Genomic DNA, 23,330 nt, shown 5'->3' with positions numbered 1-23,330 from the left:
ATTTCCTTTTCCCCCTTTTATTTTGTGTTGGGGGGAGTATCTCTGTTCTTAATGTGATGTACTGCACATTCCTGGTGGATCATGTGCATCCAGTTTTGCTGGTCTTGCAGTGAACTTCAGCTGATATGTCTGTCGGCAATCCTTGAGATAATGGACAGCAGTTCCTCACACCAGTCCTTAAGATAATGGACTGTGGAGTCTGTCTTGGCTCTTCCCACCCATCTCGCAGACAATGGAGAGTGGAGTCCCTTCTCAGCTTCTCATACCAATCTTTGAGACAGCAAACAGTGGAGTCTGATTTTAGTTCAGTCTGTCACAGCAGTGTGCTGCGTACTGGCTGTCAGAAGCAGGATAGAAGCCAGAACTCTTTACTGTTCCCACTAGCCATGCTTTAAAGTAGTATCTTTCTCAGCCTTTGCTACAAAGCTGCTTAATAATGCCTTGCTTATTTTAATGTGTGGAAGAACAGATCTTTGCCTTATTTTATTGAATGAAATTTAAGGTGTTTTCAAAGAAACAGCTTGCATTCTCTTATGTTTTTTGTCTAGAAACCAACAGGACCATATTTGAGTTCTCTCAGCAGCCCACTGCCCTGGGAAGGAGAGGAATATTTGAAACCAGAGCTAGAAGATGATCTCCTCCTTCAGTTTGGTAAATAAATATGTTTCAGTATGACTGTACTGCTTTGTAGGATAAACATGGTGTTGACAGAGTTCATGTCATATAAGCATCATCACTGTTATTGACTTACAACCATGAGAAAGTCCACATGCTAGCTGAAGTCATGACATTAAGTGACACTCTTAAAAATTTTACCACATGTCATATATTGGCTTTTAGTGATTGAGATTTCCATAGCCATGTCCTGTTACCTGTATTCACTTATTGTAGATAAGGTGTTCATTGTGGAGACGCTGCATGTAATAATTAAGCAGGTCAGAGAGGCACTCCTTCCAAACCTAATTGGAAGGTCATTATAGAATCATAGAATGGTTTGGGTTGGAAGGGACCTTAAAATTCATCCAGTTCCAACCCCCCTTCCGCATGCAGGGACACCTTCCACTAGACCAGGTTGCTCCAAGCCCTGTCCAACCTGGCCTTGAGCACTGCCAGGGATGGGGCAGCCACAGCTTCTCTGGGCAGCCTGTTCCAGTATCTCAGCAAACTTCTAAAACTCCTAAATGTAGGTTTTTAAAGTAATTTATTAAAAAATGCGTGCTCTAAGTACGGAGGAATTCCTTTTGAAAATATCTTAATCTCTTATGCAACTCCAACCCAGTGTAAGGTACATAGTTGCATAGAAGAGTTCTGCTTCTTTAGTGGTTCTAGCAAAGTAGAAGCAGCCTTAGTTTCTTTCTCCTGACAGTTCATCAGATGGTCTTGAGAGAATTTAGTTTGACTTTTGAACTTATTTTAGCTGCCCGCTGTTCTCTCACCTTCTTCCTATCTCATGCTTGATTGTACATCTTTCTTTTACCTAAACCATAAGGTACTTAAGGCTATTTTATTCTCTGTACAATCTGGAATGTGTTTTACACTCTTCTAAGCAAGCCTTGCTGCATGATCACTGAGATAATGTGTGATAGAGGACACTGGCTGGTTATTTAGGGATTTCATATTCTACTATATCAGCTCCTGCTCAAGCTTGCATACTTTGGAGATACAAACCTCAGAAATCTTAAGTATCTGTGCTTTGTTTCAGTCCCACGGACCAAATAGCCTTTCATTACTGAAAGGAATGAATATGTGGGTTTGGTTTTTTTTTTTTTTTGAAAGAAGTCTTTTGCCCAGTAAGCTGTCAGTAACTTCTTAATACATCCAAAACCACAGTAGCACCATTTTTTATGCACTAACATCTCTCACCAGCTGAATTTAGCAGGAGGTGAATGGGACCTAATGCTAAAAAGCAGTGCTTCATCTAGATTCACTCTGCTTATGCTCCTTTGAGTTCCGTGTGTTCATAAGCTTTATAAAATACCAAAGAATTTGCTTAAAAATGAGTTTTTAATTATTAGGAAATTTTAAATGGATATGCTTTCCTACCTTTTGCTGTTAACAGCCGTTTTCGTCTCAGAATGATGTGACTGGAAAAATAGAGGATAGGACTGTAATTAACTAAATTAGTCTAAACCTAATATTTCTTTTCTCAATAATCAAACACTGGTATTTAAAGAAGCTTGAATTCTGGATTTAATTCTGAATTCTTTGTGAATTTAGAGCTTGCTTCTAGCATACTTGCTCTTACTGAGTAGTACTGTGGTGTGTGGTTCATCCTATCAAATTCAGTGGTGCCTTTTGTAAACCAGACTAATTTTACAAATCATCCAAATACAGAGATAGCAACACCAAAAACATCATATGTTTATGAGCTGCTGTGAAGCAACACATGACTGGTAGGTGATTTTTTATTTTTTTTTCCTCCTCATTTCATCAGATATAGAAGATCTTTGTGAACCTGAAAACACGTTGCCTTGTAATGGCTTAAATGATAACACAGTGCTCCTTGAACAATTAAAACATGCAGAACACAGAGCAAGACTTGCAGAAGCAGCCTTGGCTGGAGCACAAGAGGATCTTCAAAAAATGAGGTAAGTGTTGGAACTGAAGTTTTGGTGTTTTAGTTTGATGTGTTCTATGTGAGATGCTTATGTTTAAAGACCAATAGAAATTCAAAGAAGTGATGGAATGTCACTGTGGAATGGAACTCATGACTTCCGTTGGGACCATTTTTTTTACTTGTCTTGTGGATTATTAGTAAACATCTTGTAGGCGATTAGTTAAAACTGCACAAAACCTGTATAGATTGAAAAAGCAAAGCATACTTAGGAAAGATAAATAACCACGTGGCCCAGAAACATGTCTTTTGCTTCAGACCACTCTGTTTTTCACTTTTCCATTAGTCTTTTAGATGCAAATTTAAACATTGAAGATGTACACCACAAGGACGGAGGTATTGACAAATTAAATATGTGACTCTCAACATTTTCAGAAATGGCTTCAAACGATGATTGTTAGTCCTAGAATCCAGTTACAATTTGGAGAAAACCTCAATGAAATTAATAAACCAAGTTTTCAGCTACTTTTATTTTCAGCGTCAGGTGTGGATTCTGTTAGTAATTTGGTGCACTGCAATCAGGAACTGGGAGATCCCCATAGCTGTACATGCCACTTCTAAATCTTGAGGCCTTCAAAATATGGATTGATGATGCTCATGGATAAAATGGGAGTATAAACTTCTTTTTGGGTCATGTAGGATTAAGTCATGTACAAACTTGTCATTTCAAGATCACACTGATTGGGCACTGAAATTCTGTCTAAGAGACTTGGAATAATTCATATTCTTTTGTGGAGAAGTGGCAAACCCGTTGTTTTGTAAAAGTAATTTGAAGGTTCCTTGTTTGTTTTGAGAATCATAGAATCATAGAATGGTTAGGGTTGGAAAGGACCTCAAGATCATCTAGTTCCAACCCCCCTGCCATGGACAGGGACACCTCTCATTAAACCATCCAACACAAGGCTTCATCCAACCTGGCCTTGAACACTGCCAGGGATGGAGCACTCACAACCTCCCTGGGCAACCCATTAATAAACGCTTGATGTTACTAGAAACCAAATATACGAAAATAAATTCATGTATTCAGATCCTATCAGCTGTGAACAATTATGCCTGTAAAAAATGAACAGTTTTGTCTTCAGCTGGGTTTAACTTTTGCAAATAATACTTTGTAGCTGACAGCAGTTTCTTGATATCTGAGTACATTATGCATTAATTAATCATAAACAATAAGAATGAAAGAAATTTGTTGCTGTACTTGGAAAACTGAGTTTTCTTCTGTGTGTTGTCTTGTACTCTTGTTCCCTCTTTCATTTAAAAGAAAGAAAAACTTTTTCAAGTAAGCAGTTGCAATTTCTCTTCAGCTCTAAACTTCAGTCAAGCTTACATAGATTTCTTTTGAGGTTAGTATATCAAATTATCTGCTGTTGTAAAAGGCAGCTTTTAATTTTTCGTTGTCAATACAGGCTCTTCAATTCAGCAGGGATTGGCTGGCAGTAAAAATAGCCAGATGTAGATGTGATGAAGCAGCACAGGTTTTAATTTTAGATAGATGAACCTGTTGCATTGTTAGTAGTCTGTGTGCTGTGATTAATAGTGATATGAATTGTGCTGGAGGTTGCTCCGCTGAAAGAGACCATCAAAGAATGTTTCCTTTCAGGTAAACCTCTGCAAAATAAGTATATCTTGGAAGTCTGATGTGGAGCAAGAATAGTGTACAGAACCTTAATGTACAGTAACATGTATTTATATTATTTTCTGTCACTGTCCTGGGTTCAGCTCTAACAGTTATTTTTCTTACTAGCTGGTGCAGTGCTGTGTTTTCGACTTTAGTCTGAGAACAATGCTGTGGCTTAAACCACAACAGCCATGGAAATAGGTTTATACTGGTATGAAGCAGGCTGGTTGTCTGACTTCAACTTCTGGAGTTTAAAAAAAAAAAAAAATCATCTATATTCAGGAGCTTTGAATAGACTTCTAGAATGCTGAGAATTAAAAAAAGGTACAAAGCAGAGACAGGTAGCTGAAGGCCTAGTGACCTCTTGTTTCTACCCCCCTCTCCCTCTCCAAATGGTAACAGTGCTATAAATCATGTCACCTTTAGCATTTGATGTAACTTAGAGATTTAAGAGCATGGTTTATATATCCTCCTTTTTTTGTTTGTTTTTGTTATTTTTTAATAAAACTGTTTCTAGAGTTTGTTTGGTACTTGTGTGGTGTGCCTAGGCTGGAGAAAGTATTGGCTGAATCCATTTTAAATAATTTGAAATTTAAAATCAGGTTTAAATTTTATGAAAGGATAATTATACTTAATTGTATATCACAGAATCTGTTTTTTGTAAGTTTACATTTTTATCATTGTGATATTTATCTAAAAGTAAGGAAAAAGCGAACTATATTGGTAAAGAGCAATATTAAAAATAAGATCCAGACCTTACCTGTATGTCAGCAAAACTAGGAGGTTTCTAATACTGACGAACTTTTAGTGTGAAATTCCTTACCACCGTCTTTTTCCTATCCAAACTAGTTAAGCAGAAAAGTATTTGACATGTCAGGACTGAAATAGTGTTTTTGTTTGGTTTTGTTGTTGTTCTGTAAGGATGGTGCTGTAATGAGATGCTGCTTACATCTTCTGTGCATTAAGTTCCTATTTAAGCAAATATGACCACTGTTGAAGCTGAGCTTTGGCTGCTTTGGAGTTACCTGGGATGCAAGTTCTGTTGGTGTTGGACTGTATACCTTGCAGGAATACCGTCTGGCTGGAGCACGTTTGGTTTTTCTCACTTCATTGTGGGTATAATATGAGCTCTTTGCTTATTGTGAAAACAAAAAAGCTGGCATACCTCTTGATTTGTGTATTTTGTCAGCAAAACAGCTTTGAGAAATGGGAAGAGAACATGTGTATTAGGAATGCAAGGCTGTGAAGGAGCAAAAATTAGCTGCATGAAATTGAAGTAATACATAGGATTTTAAGCTGTAGTTTGTTTCCACCCAAATACTTCAGTTTTAAAACACTTTGTTCTACTTTCTGCTAGTCGTATGGTGTTGTATGGTTTGTAGTTCTTGTGCTCTTTGTATTGAGTCCCTATCTGCATACACAGTCTAAACCGTGTCATTTTGACCACTGTGGTACAAGATAATTTCTCCTTAAAACCAGAAATTAAGCCTGACAGTTTCACTGCTGATTTTTGCTGGTTGGAAGCAGAAAGCATCACTGCAGGAGGGTGATGGACAGAGATCCGCATGCAGCAGCCCAGAGGAGTCGGCAGAGGGAGGTTGTGCCTGCTCAAAGAGTGGCTCATTGTTGTCACAGCCCCTCTGCAGCCTGGTCTTTTGCCTTGTTGAAGCCCCTTCTCCCCCCTCTCACCCTTGCCTCCTTTCCATGATCTCATAAACGATGTCTCAAGGGTCTATTTCAAACTGATTGCAGGCGATTTGCGCAGGATTTTGTGATGAACGCAGATGTTGGGAGCAGCTTGTCATCCAATGCCATTGCAGACCTTCAGGAGGATGAGGATGGCATTTACTTCAGCTCGTATGGGCATTATGGGATACACGAAGAGATGCTAAAGGTTAGAAACTCATCTCAACTGCATCTTAGTAAGACTAAAGAGAAAAGATGGGATGAAGTGGGCTATGTGCCCATAAATATACTGCAGAGCAGCTGCATTTTTAACCCTTGCTATTCATGATAGTTTTTTTTCCTAGTAGTTGGGTTGTGAGAATTTTTCAGTTCTATTTCCTTTACGTAAATTCTGTTTACATGAAACATTAGGAACATAAAATCATTTACAGATATGCTTGAAGATAGAATATGTATAGCACAGCCTTACCGTCCTAAAAGCGGCTTTTTCTGGGATGGTTAAAATATAAAGGATAAAACACGGTACAGTCAGTGAATATTTTTCTGTAGTTTATGTTCTCCTAACAATTGAAATTTGTTAGGAAAAAACATTTCCCAAATATTGGGGTTTCCTATTGCAGTGCATAAACAGAAATTGTTGGTATTTGTACACATTTCAGTATATTGATAACATGACATTGAACAGCTGAAAAAACTGTATGCTCCTTTCATGTGATATAGACAATTAATGCTTAAGACTCTTCAAAGGCAAGCCTGTGTACTCCCTTTTAACTTAAAACCCCAATAAAGCAACCAAACACAAAGCCCAACAACTTATACTTGACATGTAAATCAAAATATCTTAATGCTTCTTTTCAGAAAAAGTATCATATTTGTGCAAATCATGAACAGTTTTATCATTTTAATGCAGAAATAATTTAATGCCTGCCTAATGCAGAGATAAAGTAGGGAGTTGTGAAGTGACTTTGTCCATGCAAGTAGCATATAAAGTTTTCTGCTTTGTAAATAATTTGGTGGCAATACGCATGAATCTTTTAAGAATAGCATAAGCATGAGGTTAATTCCGGGGTGGGGGGGCAGGGAAGGTGTTTTACTGAAGCACACATATTTCTGCTGAAGTCGATATATTCCCGAATGTATAGTCTAGAGAAATATAATTTGTCTTAAAGATAAATAAGAATTACAGAACCTTGGTTTTGTGGTGGTATAAAGGTGTCATTTGAGATCTTCTAGGCTATAGGATGAGGCAGCCTTTCCGTTTGCTAATAAATTTTATAATTCTGCATGTCTGCACAAGGAGATTGGGACAAAATTGTTTTTTATTGTTTTTCAAGTATGTTTGAATGCTTTTAAGACTTTTGACTTTACTAAACATATGGAAACAATTGCTTTTTATCATCAATGTGTTGCATTTTTTCCTGTGTGCTAGATATGGAATTTGATTTATTTATTTGTTGGCATTATATGAATACAGAGGCTTGCTATATTGAAATTATTAAGGAATCTTGCTATAAGAATCACTGTTCAATTCTTCACCATGTTTTTTGTTGTTTTTTTTTTTTCCCTTAGCCCTGGTAGTGATAGAATGAAATTTCAATTTGGGTGTTTTTTTTTCTGGAAGTACTTTGGAGAAAGGGGAAGAGTAGTGTTACTTTACACTGGCCAAATGGCTACTGTTTCCCTTGCTGTATTCTTTTGTTCAGTAATTTCTTGACTATCATCTTACTGATTTTCCTTAATGGGTTTTTAAAAACAAACCGAAAAAAAAGCATTACACTGAATGAGAGAATGATGATTGTGAATAGAGACACCTGAATGACAGTGGCTTACTGGAGCAGCAGTGCATAGAGTAGAAACAGCAGCTAGAATTGTATTGATTAAGTTGGGCAAGTTGGGGCAGTGCTGAGACAGTGTGAGTGGGCAGGGTGTAAGGCTGAAAGCTTTCCAGCTGACTGCATTCTGGATTGATGCTGAATGTTCTGATTGTATTTTATTTTCCCTAGACTTTTTTTGTTGCTTCAGTAAATTCCTGTTACATACTGCAGTAGAGGTGAACTGCTAAAAATAGTTGTTCCAAATATATCGTCATAGGAAACCAGTTTCAAGGATCACAGTTTTTTATTGATGCTAATTATGTATCATTTTCAAGTACCGTTTTCTAAAATAATCCCTGTTTCTTTGGCCTCTGTATGTATGTGAGATATTCCTCTCAAACATAAGACTGGATTTTAGGCTTTTCAAGCCTTAGAATAATTTGGTTAGTCTCCAGATTTTTTATGAACATTTCCTTTGTTCTTAGTCTCTGTTTTGGATCTTGTTTTTCTAATGAAATAAACTTTGTTCTTTCTTACTAGAGGAAATTCCTTTAGTTTCTGTATTGCTTGTAAAAATTCTTTCCTGCTATAATAGAAAAAATATTAAGTATAAGCAGATGGATTTTACACTTCAGTATTATTTATAGACGTGTCTCTACTAGGTGAAAATAGCTTAAAATTTTTCTTAGCTGTAACTGTTGAACTGCAACAGCAATTCCAAACCCTATAGTTGGCTTTCAATTTGTGTACCTGCTGATGCATATTAAATCAATGTTTTAATAGATTACCTTGTATTGAGCTATGCTGCTAACTTTCATATACCAAGGTACTGTAAATGTTTAGTTCTGTGTGTGAAAACATTCCAGTTTCTTGGGTTGTATTACAGTTAAATTTATTTATTTATTGTACTGGGGGTTCATAGAATGGACTGTACAGTTTCAGTTACTAGCTGGCATGAGGTTTGCTAATTTACAGTTTGTTCAGAAACAAAAAAGGTTAATCTGATCCATAACTTTTTTTTTTTTGTCAGAAAATAAAATGAAACAAATCATTGTATGAGCTCATGACTCCAGTTTTCACCATTGTATAAAAGGTGGTTATGTAAAGTTGATGCAGTATTGCCGCTCTGTTACTGCTCTTCCTGGAAAGTGGTGGAGAGGTATTAATAACTTTGAAACAAAATCAAACACAGCAGGTTGGGAAACTGTAAATCAATTTCTTAGTTTTCCCCCAGAGGCTCAGCTGGCTTATTTGTAAGGAAAATAAACTCTGGAAAAATATTGTATGGGAAGTGTGACTGCAGAGCCCTTGTAAGTAGAGTAGCCACAAAACAGCTTTAGGACTAGTTGGAAAGCAAGATTTTCAGCATTTTTGAGCAACATGCTGTGCCTAGGTAGAAAAAGTGAACCCTTTTTTATTCTTTAAATTATAGGATAAAGTGCGTACAGAAAGCTATCGTGACTTCATCTACCAGAACCCACATATCTTCAAGGACAAGGTAGGTGGAATAGCTCTGCGAATACAATAATTTCTGCTCTGTATTATTTTTTAAGTGGTAGAAATCCCTCAGTTTGGCTACTTCTTAGCTTTGGGAATGGAATACCATGCTGACAAGATTTGATTTAATGTCCTCTGGCTTTATGAGGCGGTAGAGTGCTATTCAGCTGCTGGAGGGTGCAAAGTGCTGATAACAGAAGTGCTGATCACTGTTGTCATTGCTGTGTGTGCCATGTCGAGGTGTTCATTAATTATGTTGGTGGGGTTAAGCTGAGCCTTTCCTGTCCAGTATATTAAATGGGATCTACCTTAGAGGGCCTCTTTACTAGTAGTAAAGCACAAATTTGTGCCTGATATAGTACAAACATTTTAGAAGCACTGTGTAATTAGAACTCTGATGAGCTTGTTGTGATTTGAGTTACAATGAGCAACCTTCTCTTCTGGATTAACTTTCCTCTACTTGGTGCTTAGCATTCTTAAGCTGCATGTGGATATTTCTTAATGTGAAACCAGGATGTCTAGGTTTATGGAAGACAGTCGTTGATTTTTATTTTGGTGTTGATTGAGACTTTATTAGTAAGTCATAAGGCTTCAGAGTAGTTGTGGAAGAAGTAATAAAAGTGCATCCATCTGATAATTCCTCAGGAATTATCAGAGAATAGTGCTAGATACAGTTTTGTCCTAGAAGGGAGGTATTTCAAGGTAGATAGTGTAGGGACAGGTAGATAGTGCAGGGATAGGTAGATAGTGCATGCTCTTTGTCTTACCTCAGTTTTCTGTTGGCAATTCCAGCAGAAAAGTTAATATGAAAATAGTTTTCTTCCTTTTTTGCTTCAATCCATGTCACAAACCTGTTTCTACTAGACATTTGTTTTTAGTTATAGTGAGAGAACAAGCAAAAGTGTTGGAAAAACATTATGCTTTGAGCTACTTAAAAGATGCAGGTGACAGCACAGGTTGGCAGCACATCCGACACAGCAGAAAGATCAATAAAAGAAAGAGAATTTTTGTGGGAGAAATTCAGTTTCACAGATGCCCCTAAAATTGGTAAATGCAGGCTTTTACAGTGTGAGGCTGATCTCAAGTTACATGGAATGTGTGGAAGCCCATGGAAATGGATTTCTGAACTTGGTGTTTTTACAGCTGTTTTGATCAACATCACCTCAAATTCATAATGTATTAGTGTGTTGAGGCTGAATGAAAAAACAGATTCTCAGTTGCTTTGAGTTCCCAGCAGCTTCCATCTAGGTGACCAGTGACCCACTTAATTTCTTAAGATCATCTAGTTCCAACTCCCTGCCATGGGCAGGGATGGCTCATCTTAGACCATGTCAACCAAGGCTCTGTCCAACCTGGCCTAGACCACTGCCAGGGATGGAGCATTTACAACTTCTGGGCAACCTGTGCCAGTGCTTCACCACCTTCACAGGGAAGAACTGCCTTATATCTGACCTGAACTTCACCTGTTCAAGTTGAAACCTTTCACCACTTGTCCTATCGCTACAGTCCCTCATGAATAGTCCCTCTCCAGCATCCTTAGACCCCCTTCAGATACTGGAAGGCTGTTATGTGGTCTCTACATAGCTTCTCTTCTCCAGGCTGGACAGCTCCAACTTTCTCAGCCTGTCCAGGAGGTGCACCAGCCCCTTATCATCCTCATGGCCTCCTCTGGAGTTGCTCCAACTTGATATGCTGTAATGGAGAATATATGAGATTTTTTTTTTTTTTTTCAGAGATCTAGCTTTGAAGTGAGTTGTTACAGACTTCTGAAGGAACTGTTAAGATGGTTTGCTTAGTTTATGTATTGTACAGTGCTCTCAGAACTGTATTGATGAGTGAAACTTCCAACGTGAGGAAATTGGCTCTCTTCCTTTAACATTTTATGTCAATTAAAAAAAAAAGAAGTGAGGAAAAGTCTGATACTCTATTTCCTAGAAGTTCTGTATGGTATTCCTCCCTAGAAAACAATGTTTTTTGTGTTTCTGAAAGGACACTTGTGGTGGGCGGGGAAGAGCTTGTTCAAAGAGCTCCATTGGTCATACTAGCTTTGGATGCAAATCTGCAGTATCCCAAAGAGGTGTAATTGCATGGTGACAGATGATAACAGAATATCTAGGGCTGCTTATTATGCATACTTTATTCTGAACAAGCCAATTTGTTCTCTCAGTTTTCAAAAGTGATTACCAAACCTTGAATAAATATTGCTTGCTGTCTTTATTTTCTACCTGTCAGATGTACTTGAGATGAGAATAGGACAGTTCAGGTTACCTAGCAGGAGTGGTTGAGATGGCCTTACTCAATAAAAGGAAATGTGATCAATTTTAAAGCAAGAGTATTTTTTGGTGGAAAAAGAATTGATTAGAAAAGCATTACTGCTGTGCTTATTTTTGGTTGTAGAAGTCTAGGCAGCAATCAATGTCCTGTTGATGGGGAAAGAACCAGGTTTTATACATTGTTCCTACTAAAAGTTCATTGCTGGAATTAATTTAATTGGTGAAAATACCTGACCTCCTGTTTTTCTGAATTTGAAATAATTTTTTTCTGTTACTAAAAGTAGAATGTAAGTTTTGGTTAGACTGCAGGGAAGGGTGTAGTGCTGTAGTGAGTTATGGTATATTCAAATGGCCAGTCCAGGCTGCTCCAGATTTCTGGTGGGAGGCCATATGTGATCACTGCAAGAATACGTTAGCCATAAACCCTTGTCCTTAGGCTAATTGGTGATCATTCTGCTTGTCTTTCCATTCCTCAGATGTGTTCCAGCTTGTGTATTTTCTCTCCTGTGCCTTTTTCTCCACTCCTATTCCCTGCGTAAGGCCAGATGAGTTCCATCTGGGTTTTTAAGTGACCAGGGCAGCTGTCCAGAGCAACGCCTGTTTTGGTTTTTTTCCAATTTGTGGTGATTGCTCTCTTCATGAACTGTACATCAGGTTCATTCTTTAACCTAGGTTTATATTTGGCTCTGATTTCCAGCTTTCATGGCTCAGCAATTTTTTTAACTGCCATCGGTAAAGTGTTAGAATAGATGATGCTAAAGGGTCTGAGGTTTCAGCAGCTGCTGAAACATGGAATTTTACCTTCTGTTCCTGGCTACAGGAGACTTCAGCCTATGGATTTCTGTAGCCATTACATATGCATATGTAACTTGTGAATGAGTTGTAAAATTGACTCCTATTGGAATGTAGCTGCAAAGTGGAACAAATAACTCTGTCCACAACTTTCATGGCCAGCACCTACACAAGGTGCTATAAAAAAAAATCATAATGCTTTTTTAGTCTGATTCCAAATTGTAAGTTGCTCTATGAAGGCGGTTGGTGGCCAATTGCTTCCCAGGATACCACTTAGCTTACTTATACTGTGCTGCCAAGGACAAACAGCTATTTTTATTCATGTTGGCTTCAGAATCATTGTTCTGTATCCAGCATCAGAACATAGAGACTTGTACACAAGGGCAGGTAAGCAGACCTGGTGTGTAGAGCCTTCAAGTACTTACTTAGATATTACCTGTCAAGTGGAATTCAAAAGTGTACATGCATGTCTTTGTTGTGCCAAAGAAAGCAAATGCTCAATAGCTCATAAGCTAGAAAGTTTGTCAGAAGGGTGTGTTACTGCATTGATGTATTTTGTAAAATGGGGTTATAATTCTCAAGTGTGGGAGTGATTCGATGAGTTCTTTGGAAAAAATTAATGTAATAAGCTGTGAGGGCACCTTTTACTGGATGTTGTGCTAAGGAGAGGCAGTGAAATAAGTTTTTGTTTCCAATGAACTATTTTTATGACTAGTAATTCTGACTCAAAGTTTTCATCTTAGAAGTCTTCTAGTAAGTTTCGCTTGCTCTCTTGTTTAGGTCTCTTGTATGGGAAAAGTCTGTCTTCACAGTTCTGATTCTGTTAATGCTTAAATGCTATGCATAATATGAGTGACTACATTGTATTCAGGAAACTGATTTTCATATTTCGGAACATTTTGGGGTTTAGTGTTTAGAATTTTTGAACACATAAGTAATGTGTAACTATATTAAGTAAAAGTCTGGTGGTAAGCATGCTGATCATTGTTAGTGATTCACTGATTAAAATTGCTCAGGTTATAATTTCCTTTTTTTCCTGTCATGTAACTTTTCAGTTACTGCCCAAATAATTGCTTGTGATAGTTTTCCTTGTGACTGAATGAATCTGCAACTGGAGCTAGTCCGTTTCATTTTCTATCTGCAAAAGGTAGTGGAGGGTGTGGAATTAGAACTGCAGTTTCATTTGGATATCTCTGAATCATAGAATCATGGAATGGTTTGGGTTGGAAGGGACCTTTAAAGATCATTTAGTTTGAATGTAATAAGACTTGATGCTACCTTTTGTTCCTTCTGTTAGAGTATGATATCTCACCCCCGATATTTGCTGGAAGACTCACACAGCCAGTCATTCACAATCTAGGAGGTTCCTCGAGTGCATTGATGATAATTTCTTAATGCAAATGGTGGACGTACCAACTAGGAGAGCAGCGCTGCTAGATTTAGTACTCGCCAACAAGGAGGGTTTGGTCGAAGTGGTGACGGTCAATGGCAGCCTTGGCTGCAGTGACCATGAGATGGTGGAGTTTAGGATCCTGTGTGGGAGGAATAGAATACCTAGCAAAGCCACAGTTCTGGATTTCCGAAGGGCCAACTTTGGCCTCTTCAGTCAACTGCTAAGGGAAGTCTCATGGGAAAGTGTACTAGGCGGTAAAGGGGCTCAAGATAGTTGGTTAGCATTCAAGGACCGCTTCTTCCAAGCTCAGGATCGGAGCGTCCCAATGAGTAGGAAATCAAGTAAGGGATCTAGGAGACCGGCGTGGTTAAACAAGGAGCTGCTGGGCAAACTCAAGTGGAAAAGGAGAATCTATGGATTATGGAAGGAGGGGCTGGCCGCTTGGGAGGAATATAGGACAGTTGTTAGAGGATGTAGGGAGGCAATTAGGACAGCTAAGGCCTCCTTGGAACTCAATCTTGCTAGTCGGGTTAAAGACAATAGAAAGGGCTTCTTCAAATACATAGCAAATAAAACTAACACAAGAGGCAATATAGGCCCACTGCTGAACGAAGTGGGTGCCCTGGAGACAGAGGATATAAAGAAGGCAGAGGTGCTGAATGCCTTCTTTGCCTCTGTCTTTACTCCTGCAGACTCTCCCCGAGGGCCCCGGATTTCTATAGCCCCAGAAGGAGTCAGGACAAAGGAGGAGTTTGCTTTGGTAGATGAGGATTGGGTTAGGGATCAGCTATGCAATCTGGACATCTGTAAATCGATGGGTCCGGATGGAATGCACCCACGGGTGCTGAGGGAGCTGGCGGAGGTCATTGCTAGGCCACTCTCCATCATCTTTGGTAAGTCGTGGGAAACGGGCGAGGTGCCTGAGGATTGGCTGATGGCAAAGGTCACACCAATCTATAAGAAGGGCAAGAAGGAGGACCCGGGTAATTATAGACCGGTCAGCCTTACCTCCATCCCTGGAAAGGTGATGGAACAACTTATTCTTGACTCCATCACTAGGCATATCAAGGATGAGGGGGTCATTAAGAGCAGCCAACATGGTTTTATGAGGGGGAAGTCATGTATGACCAACCTTATAGCCTTCTATGAGGAAGTGACTAGGTGGAGGGATGATGGTAGAGCGGTAGGTGTAGTTTTTCTTGATTTCAGTAAGGCATTTGATACTGTCTCCCACAGCATCCTCATAGATAAGCTAAGGAAGTGTGGGCTTGACGATCAAGTAGTGAGGTGGATCGAGAACTGGTTGAAAGGAAGAAGGCAGAGAGTTGTGGTCAATGGCGCAGAATCTAGCTGGAGGTCTGTGACTAGTGGAGTTCCTCAGGGGTCGGTGCTGGGACCGGTGCTGTTTAATATTTTCATCAATGACCTGGATGAGGGAACTGAGTGCACCATCAGCAAGTTTGCTGATGACACAAAACTGGGAGGAGTGGCTGACACACTAGAAGACTGTGCTGCCATTCAGCGAGACCTGGACAGGCTGGAGAGTTGGGCGGGGAGAAACTTGATGAAATTTAACAAGGGCAAGTGTAGAGTCTTGCATCTGGGGAAGAACAACCCCATGTACCAGTACAGGTTGGGGGTTGACCTGCTGGAAAGTAGCGAAGGGGAAAGGGACCTGGGGGTCCTGGTGGATAGGAGGATGACCATGAGCCAGCAATGTGCTCTTGTGGCCAAGAAGGCAAATGGCATCTTAGGGTGCATTAGAAAGGGTGTGGTTAGTAGGTCAAGAGAGGTTCTCCTCCCCCTCTACTCAGCCTTGGTGAGGCCGCATCTGGAATATTGCGTCCAGTTCTGGGCCCCTCTGTTCAAGAAGGACAGGGAATTGCTTGAAGGAGTCCAGCGCAGAGCCACAAAGATGATTAAGGGAGTGGAACATCTCCCTTATGAGGAGAGGCTGAGGGAGCTGGGTCTCTTTAGCTTGGAGAAGAGGAGACTGAGGGGTGACCTCATCAATGTTTACAAATATGTAAAGGGTAGGTGTCAGGGTGATGGAGCTAGGCTTTTTTCAGTGATATCCAGTGATAGGACAAGGGGCAATGGGTGTAAACTGGAGCATAGGAAGTTCCACGTTAACATCAGGAAGAACTTCTTTACTGTAAGAGTGACAGAGCACTGGTACAGGTTGCCCAGGGGGGTTGTGGAGTCTCCTACACTGGAGATATTCAAGGCCCGCCTGGACAAGTTCCTGTGTGATGTACTGTAGGTTACCCTGCTCTTGTGGGGGGGTTGGACTAGATGATCTTTTGAGGTCCCTTCCAACTTTTGGGATTCTGTGATTCTGTGATGTAGGAAGATGTGAAATAAGACTTTATTTTTACCTTTATTTGTTTCAGGTGGTCTTGGATGTTGGCTGTGGAACTGGAATACTCTCCATGTTTGTTGCCAAAGCAGGTGCAAAGAAGGTGATTGGAGTTGACCAATCTGAAATCATCTATCAGGCCATGGATATCATTAGGTAGGAATAGTTCCAAGAAAAGGATGGTAAATAATGCTGTAGAAAGTTATTAAAACCAACCAAGCTAAAAAAAACCCCAACCAAATGCAAACCCATTTTAAGAGCATGCGCAAATACACATGCACGTAGCTTGCAGAGTCACTGAGAAAAGTTTGTTTCCGTCAAAGATGTTGAGTGCCATGTAAACTGTCTTGGGGTAGTATAGGATGGAAGGAGCCCGTGGGAGTGTGTCTGGTCAATCCTTCTGTGTCAGAGTGAGTCTTAGGTGGCCCAGATTCAGCTTCAGAAGATAGCTGCCTCTTCTGTCTAAACTTCGGTGGGAGGTGTCTCATTTGGCTAGCCTCACTCTTTGTTTTAAACTAATCATAACTTCTGTTGTTTCAGTCTGTCTGTTACCTCTCATCCAGCCCCTGTGATAAAAGAGAAGAGGTTGGCTCTGTCTTCTCTTCACCCTTCTCCTAAACGGAGGCAGACATCAGAATGCCAGCCCTTAACTGTCCCATCTTCTGGCTGAACAAAGCTAATTCTGTCACCTTCTCCCTGTGTATCATGTGCTCCAGCATCCCATCATCTTGATGTCCTTCACTGGACTTGCTTTGATATGTCAATGTCTTTCTTGTACTTGGAAGCCCACAGCTGGCCACTGTGCTTCCAGATGCAGTTTTGCAAGTGTCAAAATGAGGTGAGGTGAAAGCTCACTTTTCCTTGACGTGCTGCTGCCCTCTTGCATATCTGACAGTAGACTCCTTTTGCTACAAGGGTCCACTGCTGACTTAGGTTCAGTTTATTTACCAGGCCCCTTATCAGAGCAGGAACAGTAGCAGAGCTGATTTCTGATCAGCAGGAACCCATTTGTACTGTTTCATGGGGTTATTCCCACTGAGGTGCACGTCTGCACCTTTGCCTTTGGATCTCTGAGGTTCCTGTCATCCCTTATCTACAGTCTGAGGTCCCTCTAAATAGCAGCCGTACCCTCTAGCATATCAAGTGCTCTCCGCTAATTCAGCATTATCTACAGACTTGCTGAGGGTGCATTCTGTCCCATTTGGTCACTGGTAAGAGTGTTGGTATCAGAAACAGCACTGAACCCTGAGCGACACCTCTGGTACTTGACTACCAGTTAAACTTTGGGCTCCTTTTCTCACTTCTTGTAATCCTTATGGTCTAGGCGGCTTTCTTCCCATCTCATTGTTTGTGTATTCACTCCGCGTTTCTCTAATGTACCTGTAGAGGATGTTAAGGGTGACTGTGAGTATATGTAAAAATGAAGCAATGGCACCTGAAAACTTAGAAAGTATTTCCTAGCATGACATAGGAGAAAGGTAGGTATAAATGTGTACTGTTGATAGCTGAGGCATGTAGCGCTTTTTGTTGTGGTTGTTTTTTGTGTGAGCAACTGTGGAAAAGACAGTCCAGGGAAATACTGGAGAATTTGGGAGTGACAGTTTTTATCCAAGCTGACGTTGTACAGAAATAACATTGTCTTGGTGGAATTTTGGGGTTAGATACCATTTCACAGTAGAGATGCAGCACTGCATGCTTGGATACTGTGAACTTATGCTATCAAATAAATGCCTGTTTAAGAAAAGTACCATGTTAAGCATTAGGTGCAACTTAGACTCGAATGCTTTTGGCACAAGAACTTGTTCTCTAAAGAGAACTTTTCTCAGGAATCCATGACATCTCTAAAACAGTCACAAATGTGAAATAGTGTTTTATTTCTAATGTACTGGATGACAAACTTAGGATTGTTCATTCCTTCAAACAAGTGCACAGAAAGTCCTTTATGTGTTATTACTTAGAGGAGGATAGAAGTATCAGCCAACATGTATTACACTTGGTGAGGAGATGGGCAGGCCTTTAAGAAAAGCAACAAATCAAAACTCTTAAACCATTAAGAGTGATGAATTGCCACCTGAAGTACACAGTGAACCATCAGTGTAAGGTACACCTTGATAGATGCCTTCTGCTTTAAAAGATTCAATTCACATTAAAGTCTTCTGTTCGTATCAAAATTATTTATATTTGTTTTGTTAAATCTCCTTTTTGCTAAAGGAATAAAGCTGACAAACCTGTAACAGAGTAACAAGTATTTATTGGAATACTAAACAGCTGTGTAGCTTAAAACTCTCTATTGCAGTGTGCTTCCACAGTGATTCCAGCATGTGCCCAAAAGAGCTTTTCTGCCTCCCAGAATTCAGAATAATTCCTAACATGTTCATGACTAGAAACAGAGCAACCCATGTGTATAAGTGAACTGGAGTAAGTGCCTGAGTGACATGATTATTTCCCAAGGTTACACAATAAACTTACCTGTAACTAAATACTTGCCTTTTTCTTACTGTGAACGGCTGCCCATAAAATTTCCAGCACACTGAATGAGTTGATTTTTGTCATTTATCACTGTTATGTTAGAACAGAAAGTTGAATTATACTTCCTAAATAGCATCTGATCAGTTTTTCTTGCAGTGTGTAAACTACATAGGTTTGTTCAGGGATTTTTAATACCTTACAATTGAAAACAAGTATGTAATGAATTTGTTTCCTCTTTTATTTTATGTCCTTGTATGTGGTCATCTAGGAAGTTATCTTGGAATCTCTTTTTGTCCTTCTTGAAATATGGTTGTGGGAGATAGCTCTTTAGCATTTTATTTCTCACTTAGAACTTCAGGGTTTACTTTTGTTTACTGCATTAAATATTATATTAATGATAAAATGCTACTCTTCTGTCAGAAAACTGTCTCATGTAGAGTGGTTAATTGATCTTTCCAACAGCCCACATGTTCAAGTAGCCCTTTGACCCTTTCCTTTGCTTCCCTTCATTTTGATTGTTTTCCCATTGTCTTCTAGATTGAATTTTTAATGTGATTACCAGTCTGCACATTCAACATTCTGTTGAAAGCCAGACAGAATGTGAGAGTAAGATATCAGGATAGGGAGGGAAGGGGCAGAGATAAGAGCTGCCATAGGAAAATAAATTTATTGGGTGGAAATACATTTTTGCCATCACTAAGAATAGCTATTGTGATAATGGTATGTGAAAGACAGACTAATATGGTTTGCCAAGAAAAAAATACTATATATCAAGCGTTTACATATTTAGTAATTTCACTGTAATGCAGTTTTTGTTTAAAAAGGTGAAGTCATATCACAGTACCTTCCTCTTTACACAGAATGTTGGTACCCTTACTTGCCTATGAGGTGTAATACCTGATGACTGCAGTTACTAAACATTGCAGATGATTTTGGCCACAATCACAGTGGGAAGGATGCTTTATTGTGGAATGGCTGTAACACTGATCTAGAGGGAATGTTTGTTCGCAGTGACTTTGGAGCTAGTTTTAAATAAAAAAACAAGTTGTGCAAAACAGCTTTGCAAGGAAGTTAATTTCCATTGCTATCCTAGTGTGATGAGTAGTCTCTAATTACTATAGACTACAGGGGTCAAAGAAGGAGAACTGGGAACAAGGGACTCTGAACATTAGTGTAATTTTCTTTTTCTCTATTTTCCTGGTTTCTGAAGCTTACGCGTTTCCACGCGCAGCATGTTGGAGGTATACAGGTCTACTGTCTGCCACCTTTGCCTGGCACTAAATCTGCTGCAGTTTTTCGGCTATTCGGAATCATTCCCTCTGAAATATAACTGAGAAGAGTTAAAAAAGTTATTGGGGGGAGAAAGGCAAAATATAGACATCATTCTATCTCTCTTGACAGGATGAATTGGAAATGGAAACTAACTTATTGATGTTGTGACTTGCAGATTAAATAAACTTGAAAATATCATTACATTAGTCAAAGGAAGAGTCGAAGAAGTAGATCTGCCTTTGGAAAAAGTGGATGTGATAATATCTGAATGGATGGTAAGGTGCATGAATATTGCTTTCAGGACATAATTATTTTCAGGAAAACTTGTATTTTCGTTTCTTTTTTTCTTTTTTTTCCATGTAATAATGATTCTTTAAGCAATGCAATTTTTTTTTTTTTTTTTAACCAAAAATATATCATGCTTGCACCAGTGTCCTTGACAGCATGTGAGAAGGGATAATGGTATGGATTATGTGATACTGGGGTACAATTCTTGATCTCTTTTGTTCATGCTCTTTCAAGTCAAGGTTCTCTAAGTACAGTTGACTTCTTTTGGGTACAGCAGTAAGTTTCTGTTAAGTAGTAGTTAGTATGCCTGTCTACACAGTACTGTATGCCTCAGTAATACTATTGTAGGTGCTCAGGTGAAAGTAATGGAGAATTTTGTAGTAGTCATCTAGCTCTATCATTCTGATGAGTAAATTACCTTTAGTCTGCAATGACAGCTAAAGACTATCGTGACTGCGTGGATAACGGGATAAGGAGGTGAGGAGCATACACACTGGGAAATGCGCAAATACATCTAGAGCTTGAAAACAGCATTACTATTCAGTGCAGTTTTGTAGTATAAGAATGGAGTAACTGATTTTAAAAGCACATAATGAAGAGGTGGCCAACAGGAAATGCAGTGTGTAAAGGGGCCATTTCCTGGAATCCATTGGATTTCAGCTGTTTGCCTGTTAGTTTTCTTTCATATTCTGAATAGCTGAGGGAACTGGGGAAGGTTAGTCTGGAGAAGAGAAGGCTCAGAGAGGACCTTATCGCTCTGCACAACTACCTGAAAGGAAGACGGAGCCAGGAGGTGGCTAGTCTCTTCTTCCAAGTAACAAGTGACAGGACAAGAGGAAACTATCTCAAGCTGCACTGGACATTAGGAACAATTTCTTCACTGAGAGGGTGCTCAGGCATTGGAACAGGCTGCCCAGTTTAGTGGTGGAGTCACCGTCCCTGGAGGTGTTCACAAATCATGACATGGTTCAGTGGTGGACTTGGCAGTGCTGGGGTAAAAGTTGGACTTGATGATCATAAAGGTCTTTTCCAACCTTGGTGATTCTGTGACTGTTAGACAGTTGTGCTTGCTACCTGCCATTGATCCTAAGGAAGAAATCTGTGTGGCAAGACCCAGTGCCAGGCTGAACTTTGTAGTGACTGATCAAGCCTGTTCCCTATCAAAAATACAGTAGGATATACCCCTTGAGGACTTCCAATATTCCTCCTGATATTCTCCTCATGTTGCAGACCTTCAAAAAGCACTTCAAAATATGTTTTTTTTTTTTTTCATGCTAGTTCCCACTGTTTGGACTTAATGAAGAATTCTTTTATCCTTCAGGTTGAAGATCAGTGAAACTTACATTCTAAATCACTTGTTTTTTTTGTAGTTGTTTTGCAAACTGTGTCTCTTCTACTATATACAGCAGCCTTTTGGAGAGTGGTCACATACCCACTATGGATCACAGAATAATAGAATGGTTTGGGTTGGAAGGGACCTTAAAGATCATCTAGTTCCAGGATCTATATCTATCTTTACTAGCTTCCAGGTAAAGGTGGAAATGATTGGGGTGTTTTTTCTTTGAGTTTTTTATATTATGTATTTCAGTGAGGTGAAAGCTGCAAAAATTTTTCGTCCACTACTATAGTGAACCTTATTTGAAACATGAGCTTCATTTAGTGTTGAGGTCACTAGTTTCAAGGAAGGCTTAAGCCATTGGCTTGAACTATGGGTTTAAAAATAGTTTGTTATAGTTGGTGATTTCTGACGGGATAGTAATTTCACTAGAAGTGTAATTATAGTTCTTTCAGGGCAACTTCTAATCAGTTGTGCACCAAGAATAACGTTCCCAAAAATGTTATTTCTCATTCTGCAGCCCAAGATTTGCTTTTAAAAGCAGCTTGGGTGCTGAAGAGCTTAAGTTGTGTTTTAAGTCAGTGCCTCTGAGGTGAAGTAAAGGATTTCAAAAGCAGCTCTTGTTAGAAGTGAAGTATTGAGTGTTCCATGTTTGCCATTTGTGTGCTGATTTACCTTGTAATGTCATAATTATACAGACATGTGCATTTCACTTAATTAGGTATTCTAAATATTTAGGAATGTTAGCATTTTTATAGGTTGCTGCAATACAGAGATAAAGAGGACAATGCTGTGGAAGTAAGATTGATAGCCACACAGTGTACGCACTGTTCCAGCACTGTCCAGAAAGAACATTATATTGCCTAGATGCAAATGAAGTTTCCTCTTTGTCTGGCTTTCTTGTGTGAATTTGCTTTTACTTTCCCTTCCCTATATGATACTGACCAGTGTGGAATATTTTGTTAATATCTGAATCTTAAGTGCTTGAAAATGTTGCAAATGTGAAGCATGAGAACAAAAAAGTGTATGTCAGATTTTAGCTCTTTATTTAAAGAATCCGCGTGGATTAGTAGGAACATTCTAATGGGAACAGTGTTCTTTCTTTGTAACAACAATATGAAAAGTTGCTGTTCAGAAAACAGACTGCATTTAGATTAGTAAACATCAAACCCTTTTGTGGAGCCACAGCTTTGTTTTGCTTGGTACAGAGCAACATTTAAGACCAGTGCACTATAGGCTGCTGTTTGTTTTTTTGTTGTTTTTTTTTTTGTCCTTTAGAGCTGTGTCTGGCGCATCAGAAAATTAAAAGCAAGTGTGAATCAACAGAGAGGACAAGTACTGCATCCCCCACAAATGTTTCTAAAACAGGCATTTTGAGGAAGATGGCACATAGAACAGAGTATTGTGAAAGGTACAGCGATGCATTAAGAGCCTCTCCAATGTAATGGTTTCTGATCCGGTCTCTTAATAGTGTGATCTGTGACTTGCACAGGCTGCTTTGTTGTGCCTACTTCTTTCGTTTTTTTTAAATTTGTTCCTTCTAAATGTGCAAATGGGAGAAGCATCTTAAATATTACACAGCAGATAGGGCAGTATGAGTTTGTATACATGGAGTCAAATTGTATTTCGCATGTGTACTTGTCACCTTCCAAAAGAATATATTTCCACTTTAAATTCATCTGGATATGATTTGTCATGTTCCAGGTTTAGCGGCTGAGTGATGAGCAGCTCTCCCTTCAGTGACTTTATTAAAGCCTATGAAAGAAACTAGCCGTGATCTTTTAATATAAAGACATAAATGCATTGTTTGAAACAACTGAAGTATGTGTGTTTGACACTGTTAAAATCAGACGATAAGCAGGAGATCTGTGTGATTGTGTATAGGTAAAACCAGTATGAGAATGTCATGGTATAAGCTG

At 39.2% G+C, this 23,330-nt stretch overlaps 1 protein-coding gene across 2 annotated transcripts in view; it reads left to right on the top strand.

The window, feature by feature from the left end:
• Window positions 1-23,330, top strand: part of PRMT3 (protein arginine methyltransferase 3) — a 67,636-nt gene that overhangs the window by 3,440 nt on the left and 40,866 nt on the right. For both annotated transcript variants that reach the window (XM_065683419.1, XM_065683420.1), the window contains exons 5-10: window positions 549-651; window positions 2,435-2,588; window positions 5,985-6,126; window positions 9,165-9,230; window positions 16,081-16,202; window positions 19,963-20,062. In XM_065683419.1, coding sequence (XP_065539491.1) covers window positions 549-651; window positions 2,435-2,588; window positions 5,985-6,126; window positions 9,165-9,230; window positions 16,081-16,202; window positions 19,963-20,062 — 687 coding nt within the window. The remainder of the gene's footprint in view (window positions 1-548; window positions 652-2,434; window positions 2,589-5,984; window positions 6,127-9,164; window positions 9,231-16,080; window positions 16,203-19,962; window positions 20,063-23,330) is intronic.

This window comes from Lathamus discolor, chromosome 6 (assembly GCF_037157495.1).
Source record: "Lathamus discolor isolate bLatDis1 chromosome 6, bLatDis1.hap1, whole genome shotgun sequence".
NCBI classification, from domain to species: domain Eukaryota; kingdom Metazoa; phylum Chordata; class Aves; order Psittaciformes; family Psittacidae; genus Lathamus; species Lathamus discolor.
This window is presented reverse-complemented; position numbering and strand designations above follow the sequence as displayed.